The 18,957-nt window shown below is 42.4% G+C and overlaps 1 protein-coding gene across 1 annotated transcript in view; it reads right to left on the bottom strand.

Annotated features, from left to right (window-relative positions):
* Positions 1-18,957, bottom strand: part of LOC130202057 (ALK tyrosine kinase receptor-like) — a 404,628-nt gene that overhangs the window by 155,418 nt on the left and 230,253 nt on the right. The window contains 1 exon segment of the mRNA XM_056427354.1: positions 9,573-9,777. Coding sequence (XP_056283329.1) covers positions 9,573-9,777 — 205 coding nt within the window.

Raw genomic sequence — 18,957 nt, 5'->3', positions numbered from 1 at the left:
ATGTTCTCTTTATTTCGTCTTTTACGCTTTAGTGGCGCTCCGGTAATTCTTTCCCCTCGTACGCACCGCGGCTGCGATGCTTTAATGTGCCGCCTTATGAGGGTGCAAGTGACTTTTTTTCGTCCCGATGCGCGAGGGCCGAGTAGTGTTAACCAGTGGCGGTGCGTCCATAGAGGGCGCTCAGGCGCCGGCCCTCTTAAAATTTTGAGATGAAAAAAAAAAGAAGAAGAAAAAAATATAATATATCCTGTCAAAAAACATTACATACCAAATATACCGTGTTGACGAGCTAAATGTGTGTGGGAGACCATCAGCCTGTCAACCACTTAAGTTAAATGTGACATAAATAATATATCGCCACTCATCATCATGGAGAGAAGCCCCTCCCCCTTTTCGGGGCGCCGGCCAAACGTGTGTGTGCGGCAGCGAGCAAACATTTCACCGTCGTTTCGGCAAGGACGGCTTCTCATTGGCGGATGAAACGTGAATCTTGGGGTGCAAAAATGTGCGCCCTGGCCAATCACATCGTTTCTTATTTCACGTGACTGGACTATTTGGCCAATCAGAGACCGGTATCGTTCCCTCAGCCAGAGAGCTCCACGGAGCTACGGGAGCAGGTTGCTAACGGAGCTGGTCAGCTGGAGCTCAGTGAGTAATGCGCTGTTTAGTTTCCCCTGTCTGTTGTTCCAAAGTCCTGGGACTGAAACTCTCTGGACTACAACGGGGTGAGGGATCTAAAGAGCTTCAGACAAGTGTAAAGCACGAATCTTGCCGCAGTTATCTAGCTAACAGCCTGAAGCTAACAGCATGAAGCTAACCCTGTTTGCAGAGCAGAGCAGCAGGAGGAGACCGAACTGGCATCGAAACACAACAAAGTAGTTCTGAAAAACAGACACATTCCCTCCAGAATAATGAAGCAGGCTGGTTACAGACATGATTCAATTCAATTCAGTTTATTTGTATAGCCCAATTTCACAAATTACAAATTTGTCTCGGAGTGCTTTACAATCTGTACACATAGACATCCCTGCCCCAAAACCTCACATCGGACCAGGAAAAACTCCCAAATAACCCTTCAGGGGGAAAAAGGAAGAAACCTGGAGGAGAGCAACAGAGGAGGATCCCTCTCCTAGGATGGACAGATGCAATAGATGTAATGTGTACAGAAGGACAGATTTAGAGTTAAAATACATTCAATGAATATGACAGAGTGTATGAATAGTTCATAGTAGGCATATTCCACGATGGAGACCTCCACGATCCATCAGGCAGATGGCGGTGGGAGGAGGAGGGGCGGAGTCTCAACAGGACAGTGGCGTAGTCATGAGCAGGAATCCCACGAGCCAGACGATCGATCTGGCAGATAGGATCTATGCCGCTACATAGGGTCCGATGACCCCATTAGAGGCAAAGTCAAAAGGACTTCCGGGAGAAAGCAGAGTTAGTAACGTGTGATTGAGAGATGAAAATTCATCCTTAAGGAGAGAAAAAGAGGAGATAGGTACTCAGTGCATCCTAAAACGTCCCCGGCAGCTATAAGCCTATAGCAGCATATCAAGGGCTGGACCAGGGCAAACCTGATTCAGCCCTAACTATAAGCTCTGTCAAGAGGAAGGTCTTAAGTCTACTCTTAAACGAGGTGACTGTGTCTGCCTCCCGGACTGAAATTGGAAGCTGGTTCCATAAAAGAGGAGCTTGATAACAAAGGGCTCTGGCTCCCATTCTACTTTTTAAGACTCTAGGAACTACAAGTAGTCCCGCATTTAGTGAGCGTAGCTCTCTAGTGGGGCAATATGGTACGACAAGCTCCTTAAGATATGATGGAGCATCACCAATCAAGGCTTTGTAGGTTAAGAGAAGAATTTTAAAAGTGATTCTTGATTTTACTGGGAGCCAGTGCAGAGCAGCTAGTGCAGGAGTGATGTGATCTCTTTTCTTAGTTTTAGTGAGAACACGAGCTGCAGCATTCTGGATCAACTGGAGGGACCTAAGAGATTTATTAGAGCAGCCTGCTAATAAGGAGTTGCAGTAATCCAGTCTCGAAGTAACGAACGCGTGAACCAATTTTTCTGCATCTTTTTGAGACAAGATGTGCCTGATTTTTGAAATATTACGTAGATGAAAGAATGCAGTCCTTGAGATTTGCTTTACGTGGGAGTTAAAGGACAAGTCCTGATCAAAGATAACGCCAAGATTCTTTACAGTGGTGTTGGATGCCAGGGCAATGCCATCTACAGAATCCACATCACCAGATAATTGATCTCTGAGGTGCTCAGGGCCGATTAAAATTACTTCGGTTTTGTCTGACTTTAACCAGAGAGTTATTGAGAAGTTTGCCAACTTTAAAGAGAGGAGGCTACTTTTCTTTACAGTAGTGGGGCTACTCTGTCAAACACCCAATGTAACATGTGCTGCATCTCTTTCTGACTATTCTGCTCTGAACCTCTTTCATGTGAGGGTGAAACTCTTTTATTTTGTAAACCTCTGAAACCCAACCCAATGTTTCTTAAAGCTGCTCTGAACCTCTCATGTCCAAAGTCACAGTGTGTTGATAGTTGTTATTGGACAGTGTTGAGCACGCTGTGTTCTTGAAATAAAGCTTTGTTTTTTACAATATTCTACTCAAAACCTCTTTCCTTCTCATTGTTGAGTGCTATTTAAACCGCGTCGCCCAACTGCGCCCCCCCCAAAAAAATTCACCAGCCGCCACTGGTGTCAACGCGACACGTAGAGACAGAAATGACATGCTGCTGGTTAGAGACGATCAACAACAGACATATTGGAAGCTCATTCTGCGCATGCGTTAAAAAAACAAAACTAATTAATCCTGTAATTTAATCATAACGCGTTAACGCGTTATTTTTCACAGCACTAATATATATATATATATATACATATCGCTTGCTGTATTGTTCCTACAGTCAGTCAAACTTTTTGCATTAACCCTCGCCACCTTTGAGGCTTTCCTCCCCCAGCTGAGGGTGAGCTTAAAGACGATCTCGCCCTAATGCGAGCGCTGTAAACGACATATGCGGCGGCTTTACGCGCCAACGCACCGCTGCCAGGTGGCTCCGGTGGCTGCTCTCGCTGCACCGGGCGTCACATTAATGCACTGTGGTCAATCGGCGGGCCCGCTCGGCGCAGACGGCGCTAATGTAAAGTAAATGAAGGCACGCCGTGTCATCCCCGGACGTGCCCGTGTGTGCGTAATGGACTGCGATGAGATGCAGCTCGCTGCCCCCTTCGTTTAGCTCGGCCACATACAGCAAGTTCTGTTCATGTATTGTACACACATGCACACACACACACACACACACACACACTCTCATCCGTCTCTCTTCCGCTCACACTCGGGATGCTGACATTTACTGTGAGCGAACCATGAAATTAATATTTGTGGTGAGATGACAATGACTGCACCTAGCGTAGGGTATATACAAAAATAATGATGGATTCATGGGACGGGGATAATATCCCGGGGAAAAAATTAGCAATTTGATAGATTTAAAGTCGTAAATTTGAGAGAGAAAATAAAAATGGTATATCCTCTGAGATGTTAGTGGTACATTTGAGAGAGAAAAGAATCCTGAATTTATAAGAACAAAACTATGAATAGCAGAGATTTTACAAAACCGTGGCGACGCTTTAACACCAATTCATACAAAATATTGTGCGTATGGTGAGTCTTCAGTGTTCTGTCATATTAAATTAATATTACTTAAATGTATGTGTTTTACACTTAAAGCCCAGCACCTCATGTTTAACGGTGCTGTGTTTCTCGCAATATGAGTCTTCATAATCTGAGATAATTTAACAGACTTCCACCAGCATCATTTTTGTTCTCTCTCTCTCTCTCTCTATCCACTTGTAGCGGTTGTGTTTGTCAATTAATGTCATGTTTTGTGTCAGCTGTGTTATGTATTCACGTCGTGCCTCATCTTCACAGCCGCCAGATTGTACAGCGATAATATCTATTATTTAAATATGGTGAAGCTATTCAACTACTTGGAACACAGTGACACATCAAAAATGTGGAGCAATTTAGTTCCATCAACTATTATACAAAATATAGGGGATAGTGTGTACACACCAAATTATATACAAACAACATTTCAAACTTTCTTTAGCAACCTGCCAAACAATAAACACACTCTTTGATAATATTGATCTTCCCATGATGCCAGAATCTCATGCAGACATCTTGGACAGAGCCATTACGCTGGATGACTGTGAGGAAGCACTTCAGACCAAGTGACAAATCAATTCTATCAGACGGCTTCCCCACGTAATTTTTACGAGCACTTTCAGACCACAATATGGGCAACGTTCATTAAGATAATGAGATGTAATAATTCTGCACAGATCTCGTTCTCTGCTCAAGATACCGCCTCGTATCCCTCCTCTATACGGACATCACAATGATGTCATCCATAGAATAGCCCAGACCAAATTGGTTCCCTCAATAGTTTGGTAAATATTAAATAAATATAGATCTATGTATTGTGACGCTCCTCTGGCTGAAGGCGGGGTTTGCCAGGGTTTCATGTGTTGCAGGTGCGGAGGAGGCGGAGTGTCATCACAACCGGGAACAGCTGACGCATCCCCGGAAGCATTTAAGAGCTGTCAACAGCAGTTGTCGGGTGGCCGGGAACCTTCGTACCATGATAGCGAGAATAAAGACTGTTCCTACTGTTAAACAACCCGGTGTCTTACTCCTCTTTGTCGTGGCCTAAGAGCCGGGCCGTGACAGTATATATATATATAAAGAGATATATATATATATATACGTATATATACATATATACATATATAAATATATATCTATACATACAGTATATACATAAATATATACATATATATAAAAGTATCCATATATATACACTATATAAATAAATATATACATATATATATATAAAAAATAAAATCATCCATTATATCATTAATTGCCGAAAAATCTTTTGACTGTGTAAACTGGACCTTTTTATTTGCAGCATTAGACAGGTTTGGCTTTGGAGAGTCATTTTTCTTACATTCCCTACAGCATCCATAAGCAGCAATGGAACAACCTCACACCCTTCCACACTAAACCTCAACACTGAACAAGAGGGTTCTCTATCACCACTTTTCTTTTGTCCTCTTCATTGACCAAGACTCTACACAGCACAGGAATCACCATGGCCAGTTCCACCATGCCCCCAATCAGCTGATGGAGTAATCACCGCAAGACTAAGAGGCTGATTATAAACGAATTAGAGTGTAAAAGAGCGTCTTCCTTTATATGTGGACGATTTAATGCTGTTTACCATCAGCACCAGTGAACGGCTACTACACAAAAATGACCCTTTAACAATCAATATCTGGGCATTGACATTTCCTCTAATCTCCCAGAGCTTTTCCACCTTAACTCCCCCCCATACTTAAATCCATCAAAGATCACTTAAACCACTGTACTTATTTATCAATCTCCCTTTGCAATTCCCTCAAGAATCAGCTGTCTCTCTTTTCAAAGACCCCGGTCCAACCAAGACGTCATTGTTTCATCAAATACAATTCTACTGGAGAAATACATTCACAACCCTACAGAACCGCCAACAGGTTTACATTCACAACCCTACAGAACCGCCAACAGGTTAATATTCACAACCCTACAGAACCGCCAACAGGTTAATATTCACAACCCTACAGAACCGCCAACAGGTTAATATTCACAACCCTACAGAACCGCCAACAGGTTTACATTCACAACCCGACAGAACCGCCAACAGGTTTACATTCACAACCCGACAGAACCGCCAACAGGTTTACATTCACAACCCTACAGAACCGCCAACAGGTTAATATTCACAACCCTACAGAACCGCCAACAGGTTTACATTCACAACCCTACAGAAACGGCAACAGGTTTAAATTCATAACCAAACAGAACCGCCAACAGGTTTACATTCACAACCCTACAGAACCGCCAACAGGTTAATATTCACAACCCTACAGAACCGCCAACAGGTTAATATTCACAACCCTACAGAACCGCCAACAGGTTTACATTCACAACTCTACAGAACCGCCAACAGGTTTACATTCACAACCCTACAGAACCGCCAACAGGTTTACATTCACAACCCTACAGAACCGCCAACAGGTTTACATTCACAACCCTACAGAACCGCCAACAGGTTTACATTCACAACCCTACAGAACAGCCAACAGCCCGGAGGTTCAGATGCCCCCAAATGGCGTCTAATGTTACCTCGCTAATCAGTTACAGGTCATTATGAAATGCTCATCAAGACACATTTTAACATTTTAAATGGAGCCACAGCGATCAGAAAGCAATGAAGTCTCCATTAAAGATATACCGTTCCTCTTACTGACAACACAACAACACAACAGCACCTCCTCCACGCTATCAAAGGAATTACTCACATGGAACACGAGTTTAAAGCCAAATAAATTAACCTCACCGTTTGATTTCACTCGGGAAACGTTTTCTACAATATCCACAAATCCAAGGAAAAAAATATTTTTTATTAAATATAATAACTTGCAACCACCCAGAGTAAAAACCCTCTTTACAAAATCAGCATTCACGAAACAAAATGGTGAAATTATACAGAGTTATCTCATAAACCAAAGACTCCACCGTAACCACCCCCACCGCAGATGGTGGAACCCTCCGGAAACAGATCTGCAAACACATTTTTTCAAACATCAGATTACAGTTTATTCAATTACACGATTGATCTAGGTCGATTCAAATTTGAGTTATTTTTACACATTTGTTTGTTTAGGAGTGGCTACAAACCCCCAGTTGAGTAGCTGCATTAGCCACTGAGAATATACTCAAAACTATCAGGACTTTAAACAAATTCCATCAGATGTTTAGCAAAATTCTCCCAACAAAGCAGCTCTCAAGGTGCTCAAAGCAAGCGCTCCTTCTCGACAGCTAAACGCTCGCATCGGAGTTAATAAGACGCTTCTTGATTGTGAATTGGGTAAAGAAACAACAAACCAGAGGTTGTTTAAGTTGAAGGAGCAACAGTATTTACTGGGGCAATTTATTTCTCCCATTAATAACAAGACGTGCAGTGGAAGAGTCAACAGTGATAATGATACCGCAAGATCGCGTGGGCAGATTCCAAAGAGCTGCGAGTTTAATTACAAACAGAAAGTATTGAAATGAAGCTTCGGACGTTTTGATATGTCCTCAAAGGAAACGGGGACGTTAGTGAATGACCGCTGCTTCTCGAGGACGCTTTGTTCCCCTCCTGTGCCGATGGATTCAACATTAACATGTCGAAAAACAAAAAGGGGAAGAATTCAAGGGCAAGGGTTGGCAATTAGCAAGCGGACTGATGTCATCGGCGGGGTCTCCTCGCTGCTTCTGTTAACCCCCCCCCCACCGCTTCTGACTCAACGAGAGTCAAGAGGAAAGCAATGCGGTGGAGTTTGGCTGAGATGGCGTGGGCGGACGGCAGCCTCCGACTACAAATGAGAGCGCAGCATAATCCGTCACGCATGTAATGAGCTCCCCGAAGACGAGAAGCGCATTCACGCCCACGCGCGTTCGCAGCAGCAGAAAGGGGCGGGATTAAAGCACGCAATGCGATTCTGATGGCACGCAGTTTGGACTTCCTACAAGAAACTAAAACACGGCTGCGTTGATAACGGCGTGTCGTCCACTTAGAGTATTGGAGGGAGAAACTTTGGAGGTGAGTATTGACGTGTCGCCGTTGGCCCCCGGTGTGAGACCGCCGACGATGAGAGGACCTATTATTTAAGGATTCGTGGCACATGGAGCTGATTGTTACCCAGCCGTGTTTTGAACAACCTTCCTTCCCTTCTTACTCGGCCAGTTCTCTCTCTTTCTCGCTCTCCATCTTACTCAATCTCCATATAAAAAGGCTTTTGATGAGGGAGCAGGGGGGTATCATTTGATTGCTGAAGGTTTTCGGTATCTCTGCCTCTAATGGAACACATTCACACAGAGTATTCTCGATAAAGCTTTTTGCTGGAAGCCAAATGAGCGTGTGTAGATGTGTTGGCTGAAGGCCAAACACAGGACGACACGGAGGTCACCTCAGAGTAGAACGGTCAAGTCATGCAAAGAAAATGACCCCTTGCTCTGGTGTCGGGTGCCAGAATTGAAGGAGTACCATGGGATATCGGTGAAGCGGGTGGAGTAACAACGTTGATAGTTTAGCGAAGCCTTCAGCAAAGCGTTGGGGTTACCAAGAAAGAGCTCTGTGCCCCGAAATATTTGTCTCCTTGGAGTCGTATTGGGGAAGAGACGCAGATAAATAAGCAGATCATTTCATGTTCATGCTACATTTACAGTTAATATACTTTTTTCAAATCGTTATAGGCCCCAAGAGTTGTGAAATGCACCAATCGGTTGAATCGAGAGTTACTTTCCTTCCTCCATTCACATGAATGAGACCGAGAAGGAGGCGGGGCCGATGGCTGGGAGGCGGGGTTAAGTGAAAACACTGGTGCGATTACTCTTTCGGCCCCGTGGATGCGGAAGATTGCAGGATCGGGTAGAAGGTGTGAAACATTGTCTAATAAGCTCAACTACCAGAGCAGCGGTTGCTCATATGCGGACCACCGAACTCAAATAACCGATAAATAATTGGGAATTATTACATTTTGATGGAGCATTTCTGATCGACTCTTATATGTCGATTCTCCTCGGCGGGCAGTCCAAAACTCGTGTTCAGAGACCGTGACGGTTATTAAGCAGCAAGAAGAGACGAAGCACAACTCCTTCAAGCAAACGTAGCAACTCGCATCCAGAAGGACGGCACAGGAGGAAAAACCCGAAGAGATCAGAATCCTTACACAACATGTGAAACAGTCCAACGACGATGTAAACAGAGCTGAAAAAAGTGGCTTCAAAATCCACAAATATAGTCCCTGCACATAGTTTTCCCTTTATAGGAGATAATAGAAATATGGATATCTTGGCTATTTTGTTTTGACATCATACCTGAATTAAATGAAAAGCTGCAGGGCATGGGCAAGTTCGGTTGAATACATGAGTGGAAACAAATCTGCAAAAAATTGGGTCTACAAAAACAAAAATAATCTATATAAAACCGTTTGTATTTCCCTGATTTGAAATGTCATGCTTGTATCATAATTTGCACGATAAAAAAAAAAAAAAATGCTTTTATCCGCCCCACTAATACTATTTATCCAGTTAAATGTGAAAATTCTCTCGTACTGGAAATCATTGGATTTGAATTGAATGCCCCTTCACTCGAGAGATAATGCTTTGGCAAGCAATACAACGAGCAACCGTTGCTCTCCATCTCTGACTCTGATCTCGGGTTGCTTTGCCAATGCTGGAATATTCACTTTCCCTGCCAGATAAATGTACCCGCCCTCCTTTTCTCTTCTTCTATACTCGCTTGTTCTCTCTATCAGGTGTGGAAGCGTTCTGGCTCTCAGCTCAACGAACATGGACATCTTTTTCTTCGTGGTTGCTCATTGCATTCATTCAAATCCTTCTCTTTGTGGTTCTTCTTCCCACGACAAGCGTTCCTCACATGCATTAAAACAACGCTGCTTACCCTGTGATGCGCGGCAACGTGTCGGTGGAGAAGAGGGCGAGCGGCGGTTCGTCCCGCTCCGTGAGCCACAGGGCGTATTGCCCGCTTTGCTTGGGGTGGAGGAACACCGCCATGTCCAGGCTACAGGGGTCCGGGCCCCCCCGCAGCCAAGGGCTCAGCACCCAGGGGCCGCCGAAGGCCGAGCTGTTCACCCAGAAGAAGTGCCCTGGGGGAGGGAGAGAGACACACAACTGTAATGTAAAGAGTAACGAGCAGTCAATGATAAAAATTGCACCAAAAAAAACTAAAAATGAAAGCGTGTGGTGTGGGTGGGGTCGCAGATTTTTTTACCATTTCACTTTCAAACCTATTGATGATCATTCAAACATGAAGTTGATCAAAAGCTGAACGTTGTGTGTGTGTAGGGGGGAAGATGGAGGGAGGGGGGGGGGGGTACAGAGACTCTGAATTTGAGGGGTGGAAAAAAATCCATTTTTTAATATGCTTAAAAGCAGCGTTAATGAGAGGAACTTGAGAAAATGAAAGCAAAACATCTCAGGGAAGCGATGACGGGGAGCCGGTGTGGAGGTCGGGAGGCGAACTCGCCGTTGTCATGGAGATAGATCGGGACATGTCTTTATATTCCCCCCAAAATATTGTTACAGAGGCTTTTTCTTTCCTTTTGTAATTGTTTCCCCACGCTGCTCTCCTGCCTCTGGATAACACAGTTTTCTGAGGGTCAGATTAAAGTGGACTTCTCAAACTCCAGGGTACACGTCAGCGGTTACTCTCAAACTGTGTTTCTTTATAGGACTTGAATATGAAATTTGTACTTTGGTACTTTTATGACCGAAGAAGGATGGGAACATCGTGGTATACACACTCCTGGTGGTTTGCAAGGAGAGAATATCATTTATCTAGTTCTCTGACTCGGTCTTGGATGACACTGATCAGTGTCAATATATACAATATATACTATATATACTGTCTAATATAACTACATGCGCATATTTAAAGTGAAATATGATTTAAACAGCAACATTATTCCATAATGTCTTGCAGGTCTAAATTGTTAGAAGGGGTCATATCGTGCTCTTTCTCATCTTCATGCATGTTTTTGCATGCTTTAATATTCAAAACACACTCGTCTTTCTCATCCACGTCTTTCTGAATAAACCTGTTGGCATTCTCTGGAAAGGCTCCGTTCAAAAAACTCTTTCAATTGCAGCGTTGGTAATCTTATTTTATTTTATTTTTTATAAATACTTTATTGATAATGCACAATATGATACACAGTGATCAAATAACAAGTATTTTGTTATTCTTTGTGTGTATGTTTCAATCAGATTACAATTGTAAAGAGGAACAATAAATAAATAAAGATAACAGAGGCAAATCAAAATAACAAATTATAATAAATAAAAAATTATAAAAATAAATAAATAAAAATCTATTTTCAAAAAGAACAAGTCAGATATTTGATAGAATTATACCTGTCCCATCTATTAATTGGGCCCACATGTGATGATGTCTGCCTGTCTGCACTCATTGCTCGTCTCGTGAGTCTTCCACGCGAAGCTCGACAGCTGTGAGCACCAACAAGAGCCATGTTTGTTGTTTACGTTCACAATGATGATTTTGGGGGGAGTGACTGAAGAGACGGGCTGTCGGTGTTGGCTCCTGTATTGTCAGGCGGAGCAGGTTTTTGTGATGAGAACTTTCTTTGAAATCGAGTTTACTCTTGCTAGTTTCTCCAGATCACCGACGCGAGCTTCCAGCTTCTGTTAAAAAAGCACGGTTGGCTTGAAGGAAAAATATTTGAAATAACACTAAAGGGAATTGTAGCAGTGAGTCGCAGCAATTTTACCTCCTTCCTTTCATCCATTCATCCTTTCATACTTCCCCTTCTCCCCTGGCATTGCTGGAAAACTGCAGATTTTCAGAGGCCTTCAAATTGGAGTTCTCCACTTAAGCGTGTGCTCTCCCTTCCACATCGAACATGCATGGTACACAATGGGGTCCAGACTATCTGGAACGGACGGTGCTTACAACACGTTCTGCTGCATTTACTCTACACTCGGCCGCTATTTGATAACGGCTTTAAGACTCGGCCTGCAGAAGCTTTAAACCTTTGAACTCCCGTTTCCCCCCCGTCCCAAACAAGAAGAAGAAACACCGGCTGGGGAGCGATTATCTGCAGTGAACACATTATAACGCCAACTGCAAAGGAGAAAACTGTAATTATATTAGTAGATCTGGGCCTCGTTACTCCATCACGAGGTTCAACCGACTGTTCCGATCTTGGTGGTGCAACATGGTCATTGGTGCTGGGTGAAGCAGTAAAGATGGAGATGATTTTAAAGACAACTCTGTGTGGTGAGGCCTTAGGGGAGGAGGAAATGAAAGGGACTGTAGTATAATTTCATCTACTCTATAATATCAGATTATCCAAAAACATGCAAAGTCAGGGCTCAAGGTTCAAGAATCTATGCGATGTGCCTCGGCCTTGGAAGATCACGCCTCTATGTATAGGTTAGATCCTGGGCACAGGGAGGGGCTGGTAGATCATTTCTAGAATATGACGTGTTTCTACCTGTCTTTAATTGAGTCACAAGGCCTCGTTCAGGTTTGAACTTGGGGGTTCAACGAGTCTGGGTTCAACCTGGTAGATAGATAGATAGATAGATAGATAGATATATACTTTATTAATCCCCAAGGGGAAATTTGTCGTGACAGTAGCAGCAACACACAAGAATAAAAACAAAACACAAAATATAAGAAACAGGGATGAAAGATATAGAAGTATACAAGTAAAATAAAAGTAAAATACAAACTAAATATATATGTAAATAAATATACAACACACATGCATACACAACACACAACAACACTGACAGATCAAATACAAAAAGATTAAATATAGACAGAGTGCAAAAAGCAAAGTGTGTGTATGAGTGCAGAGCAAATGAAATGAAATGTGTGTGTATGTGTGTAGTGCAAACAAATGAGATGTGTGAAGTGCAGATCAACACTATGATCTGGCAAGAGGTGAACTGTTATAGAGCCTCATAGCCGCCGTAGATCAGTCATTATGAGGTCATTATGCCTGAAGGTGATTGGACCACGAAGGCCGGGAATAATAAACTCCTCCTATTTTATTTTGTATAAAACGCATGTTAAAATGTATGTTTAGCAGACTTTCTCAATTCGGTTCCTGAAAGTACTCCAAACGTCCTGCAGGCGTTTGTTCTTGATCTGTAATTCTTAAGAATAAAACAAATATTCTTGTTAAGTGCTGTTGTCACTCGAGATAATTTTTTCATCATCGATCTCTTCACCACCCCACGGTCGGCGGGAAGACAACAGGACCAACAATGCCACCTGGGGCCTTGCACTCCAAGAAATAAAACTAAAATATATAAATTAATTGTAAGGACACAGATTCGTTTTTATCGTTGTTAGGACAGAGACGTGAACGTTGCATTTAAAAAAAATAAAAAATACAGGGAGAAAGTTCCTTCTATGGATGACACCGGTCTTTTAGATTAGTTTCCTTGAATGTTGCACTTACTGACGACCTGTGGGGAATCATGGATTCTGTAGCAGGACTTAAACTGTATTAAATGATATCCATCCTTAAAAACTATTATTAATATAAAGTATGTTCATTCAAAATGAATACGAGGCTCTTGTTGTTGGAAGGAATGTTCATAACCACTAATCCACAGTAACCGTCTTCTTTTCTTTATATAACCCACACCAGCACTTATCCTCCCGTTGGTCTGTTTTACCACACTTAAGAGACTATGAGGCAATTTATATATAGAAAGTGCTTCTCAAATTCCACTTGATTATTGCCCCTCGGAGAAAGAAGACAAGAACCCCCTGAAAAAAAGTAAAAAACCCAAACATTTCAATTCAATGCAATTCCAGCGTATTCTGTGTCATTGGATCAAGCTGGTAAACACTCTCCTGGCTCGGTGAGCGGTGGCAGATTCAATCAGCTCGTTGTTGACATCGCGTTCCAAATCAGGCCAACTGTTGATGAGCAGAATTCCCACAGAGGATAAAATTGCAACTAAAGGCCTGGAAGACGGAGAAGAAATAAAGCCATTGAAATTGTCTTCCCTGCCAAGTCCTCTGATGACGCCATGCCTTTCACCCGAGGCCGACACAAGCGTCTTAGAGTCCACAACAATTTGACTAGCCTCACATTTCAATCGACATCCCATTCACAGTGACAGCCTCTCCACTGCAGAGGGGTGGTGTAGAACAGTGTTCAGCCCAATAAGCAGCCTCCTTGTGACAGGGTGTTGTTGTGGGTTCTGTCTTGAGAAGGATTTTCTGACACGGTGATTTCAATTTTAAGTCTTGCATAACATGTATTTTAGCCACTTGGGGGCAGTGGAAACAAGTCGGAAACATGGAACATCATCACCTGTTAGGCCGATGTGCTGCTGAATGCTCGCTGGCTGTCTTTAACTGTGTGTGCCTGCTGATCAGGAGCAAAGTGGTTCTGGGGAGTTTATTTGTGTCACAAATGATGCTCTGAGATCAGCGAGTGTGAATCAGAGTCAACGTTTCTGAAGAAAATAGGTTTCATGAGTAGGTTTCATATCAGCCTCGTTCACGCTTGACGAAACAAAGACGATGTTTTTTTTTCCACATTGTGAAATGACTGGTAAGGTTCACGCAGCAAAACTACTTAAGTTGTGTCTTACAAAGGTTGGAAGGTTAAGGCTAGAAAAAAGATCATGGTTTGAGTCAAAATAATACTGCAATAATGTAACAGACTATCGTCGCGCAAAGGTCTCTGGAGTGAAAAGACATTGATTCTCAACGTATCCTTGGTTACTATGCCAACATATTTTCCTGGCGACTGGCTAAACAATGAGCTGAGACTCATGATAGAGCTCTGTGAAACCAAGGGAAGTGTCACAATAGGGGGATAATTCTGTGAAGGTTCACTAACAATGTTGTCACATTGTCATTTGATACATTGTCGTCATAGAGTACGATTGGTATTATGATGAATGCATAATCTATCAGCGTATTTCTCTCCACAGCAGCCCCATAGCCTTGTTGAATAAATGTGAGGCCTTTTCACAAAGCACTGTGAAGGACATCATTGATCAAATAAAGACCACATAAAGTCCTGCCAGCTTTCAGAGGTTTTTTAACAGTGTTGGTCCAACTATTTAATACATTTAAACTCTCTTTCCACTCACTGTGTCTCCTCCGGTCTCAAGCAAGCAGTAATGCAACAACTGCTCAAGAAATCGTGCCTTGTCATCTGGATTTAAATGTAAAAATATCTAAATTACCCTTTTTTTCATCCAGAAAAATGAGAGAAGATTGATTTGAATACTGCCGATTGTTTAACTACATTTGTTCTTGTTTTGAGCTTTCAACGGTGTTTATAACTCCTTATGCTTGGTGTACTGCCTTTGCTAGTGGGTTGGCATTAGGGACACTGCTATAGAGTTTCCTCTACATTCTTATTTATCAAAGACAACTTTCCCAGTGATGGTTGGTGAGGCCTCTCTGGCCTGTGGCGTTCCCCAAGGCTCCATCCTCGGCCCCTTGTTGTTCTGTGTATACTTGTTGCCACATATCATACGTACTGTAAATACAATATTCAATACTATTGTTATGCAGATGAGTTCACTAATATTTTTGAAAACACCTCATGGCTCATCTCCCAGCCACATTGCTATACCTCCATTCCCCTGTGAGCCTTGGTTCTTCAGGCTTCAAGGATCCTTTATTGTCATTCTGCCCCACAGGGTTACAGTTGTCAAGACAAAACAGAAAACTATAACAGAAGTGTATTCCTGCGGTGCATTTAAAAAATAATAAAAGTGCATCAGCACAAATGTAAACAGCAGCATGACAAACACTTCTCTGGGCAGATATTATGTCCAGCATCAGGGACATATTGTCTATCAACTTTGACAACATTAGAGCACCAAGCACCATTAAAGTCCACCCCCTCTCGCCCCACAGGAGTACTGAACTCTGTCCTGCTGTCCAGGGCTCTGGAATGATGTGGGCTCAACGGTCCCTGACCTCCCATTGCGGCGTTAGCCCGAGGTCTTTTACTGAAACCGGGCATCAGACAAGGGCAGACCGGGGTAGAGGAGTAGCCCTCGGTCCGAGCTGAATTAGTTCAGTTCCCATTTCGGCTCTCCTCCTGAGGAAGTCAGGAAGATGGCCTCATAGAGTACGCTGCACATTATCCAATCCCCACGCTTCTTTTTGACATTGTTAATGAGGGAACCGTTGAATGAGACATTGTTGATCTCGTTCGAAAGCCAAATGTGCTTCATTAGTTGTCAAAACGTACCTTTAAAAAAAAAAGAAGAATCTTTTTCATTAAAGGGCTCGTGATTTAATGTCAGATGAGACCGCATCCAGAATGTTCAGGGGTTAATCCGCTGTGCAGACTGTCAAATTACTTTTTTGCCTGTTAAATGTTGGTGCCAGGAGAGCCGTCAGCAAGTACAGGTAATGAGCCGCTTCGACCAGTCGGATGGGTCAATAAATAAGGACGAGCAAATTTTGCATGATTACTGAATTATATTAAATGTCAGCAACAAAAAATGTAATGTGACAAATCTGATAATGTGAATAAAACAAGAGAACATTGAAGTGTGAGTGCATCTCTCAAAGCAAAGCAACCGTGACACGGGACACGGCATAAAAGAAGCACATTAAACATTTGGAGCGTGGGGGAACTAAACACTGCACAGTTTATCTCTTGATTCGTACGAGTGACTTTAACAAACGCTTTTATTGTTTGTGGGTTTCTGCTCCAAATAATGAAATGCTTTACTTCAAAATCTAATGCGACGCAGAGGTGGGAGATGAACAGCGTAGTGAACGGCGGGCAGGTATACTAATGAATGAGATCAAAATAAATCGATTTTGGTTCAATTTGGTTCATTTTCAGGATACAAATTAAACGTCAAGAAAAGTGAATTGTAACCAATAAATGATTTGGCTTGCCAAATCCAACATACTTCAGTAGCTTTTCGTTTGGCCAGCTCAGGTTTCAGATACCTTGGTGTGAACATAACCTGCAGTCTTGCCTCTCTCCATACAGCCAACTTCAAGCCCTTGGTTGAAAATATGAAAAATGACCTTAGATGGGGCAACCTGCCTCTGTCACTACCTGGCAGAGTGCAATACATTAAAAGTGATTGTATTCCCCAAATTTCTATACTTGTTTAGATGCATAGCAATATTCTTGCCAAAATCTTTTTTTCAATCTGTTGATAAAATTATTCTAAACTTTATCTGGGCAGGTAAGTCGCCACGAGTGGGCAAAGTCTTTCTCCAAGGCCCGAGGGACACAGGTGGCCTCATTTTTTATTATTGCGCAACTAACATTCAGAAAATATCATTTGGGATTAATGCCCCTGAAAAAAAAGAAAATCTTAGATTGTTTGATGGAGAATGGCATCTAGATATGGCATCATTGTCCATGTGGACATGAAACACAATGAATGTAACTATAATTTGCTTTAATTTACACCCTTTCTTCAAAGAAAAGTTGCAAGTTTTTTAATATTCTTTCTCACTAAAGAAGAAACAAAGATTCAGTGCTTGGAGAGGAAAGTATCTGGGAATAGAGGGTACGGACACACTTCATGCATAACTAGAAAACAGCCTTGGTGACATAAATACTGTTGTTTCTTCATAGCTCCGGCAAGTCCCATGACCGTTGACTTGTTCTGAGGTTGTTTTGGAATAATTCTCCATTTATTCAGGTGAAGAATCAATATGTCCAACATCAGAATGTCTTAACTTGTGTTGAACTAACTTGTGGTTCAGTGCTATGTGTATTGAAGTCGCAGCTCAAATTCCTGTGCCTTCAGTTCTGATTTCAGTGGGCATGTTGACTCAAAGGATTTCTGCTTTGCTTAGTAGTGACTTCTCTTTTAATAATGTCCTCGATCTCAAACAATATGAGAAATACTGCCATTGAACTCACTGTGAGAAGAATTAACCAGTAAGTATCCAAGTAAGTCCATCCAATGTTGATTTAAAAGCTCTGTTTTTACTCTATATGTTTTCATCCATCTTTTTCAATTCAATTAAATTCAGTTTATTTTCTATAGCCCAATATCACAAATTACAAATTTGCCTCAAAGGGCTTTACAATCTGTACACATACGACATCCCTGATCTTTGACCTCACATCGGATCAGGAAAAACTCCCAAGAAATAGAAAAAACCCTTTCACAGGGAAAAAAAGGAAGAAACCTTCAGGAGAGCAACAGAGGAGGATCCCTCACCAGGATGGACAGAAGAATAAATGTCATGTGACCAGAAGGAATCATTACAGAGTTACAACACATTCAATGAGTATGACAGAGTGTATGAATAGTTGGTAGTAGACATGGACCACGATCCAGACCTCCATGATCCATCACGCAGATGGATTTAGAGAGGAGAAGTGGGCGGAGCATCAGCAGGGCCATGGCATCAGATCCAGCCAGGTCCAATGGACCCTATGAGACGTGAAGTCACAAGGAATCCGGAGAGGAAGCAGAGTTGCCTTGGGCACTTTCAGAGCAAAATGAAGAGGCGAGATCTATGAAGAACTTTTTGCTCTTGCAAACAAGAATAATCTTAAACCCATTGGTTGAACATGATCGGTGATGACACACCAAAAGGTTGCACCCACAAAGCAAGGTAAACAAGACAGGGTCAGGGATTCAAGACCCGTATCTTGGTAAACAAGACAGGGTCAGGGATTCAAGACCCGTATCTTGGTAAACAAGACTTAGGTCAGGGATTCATAATGTGTCGGCTGGGTTGGGGCCATTGCCGTCGACCCCTAACGTATTGTAAAGTAGTTCTGAAACTGGGCACTTCGCAGATGATGGAAAACAGGCTTCCGGACGCGAGTGAATTAAATTATCAACATTTAATGGCAGGAAGTGTAAAACAAACATTCAAGGCGCTCCTCCTCGGCTCCCGGCTGCTCCGCCCCTCAGCCTTGCGGCCTCGGGGATACCTGTGGAAGAGACCCGATTTCTCTAATCCACGGAGTTTCATACTCAATCTCACTGGCCCCGGTCAAAACGTCACTTCCGGTCAAGTCGCTAAACAAGTATTTTCACAATAAGAGTCCCGTCTTGTTATTGTCCGCATTAAAGTCACTTTCACAATAAAAGTCCCTGTTATTGTAAGTCACTTCACAGAATTCATCCGGCCTCGTCAATCTATAATACTAACATACAGTCACTCTCATGCAATATACATTAATTCTTGCCATTTACATTTGCATAGAGTAAACATTACCCCTATGCTTCATAATACATTAATAACAATATCAATATTCTCCCTAATATTTTCTATTATAATATCTTTCTATATGTATTAATTTAAAACATAA

The sequence above is a fragment of the Pseudoliparis swirei genome, chromosome 11, assembly GCF_029220125.1.
Source record: "Pseudoliparis swirei isolate HS2019 ecotype Mariana Trench chromosome 11, NWPU_hadal_v1, whole genome shotgun sequence".
Lineage (NCBI taxonomy): Eukaryota > Metazoa > Chordata > Actinopteri > Perciformes > Liparidae > Pseudoliparis > Pseudoliparis swirei.
Note: the sequence above shows the minus strand (reverse complement) of the source record. Positions and strands in the feature narration are given on the sequence as shown.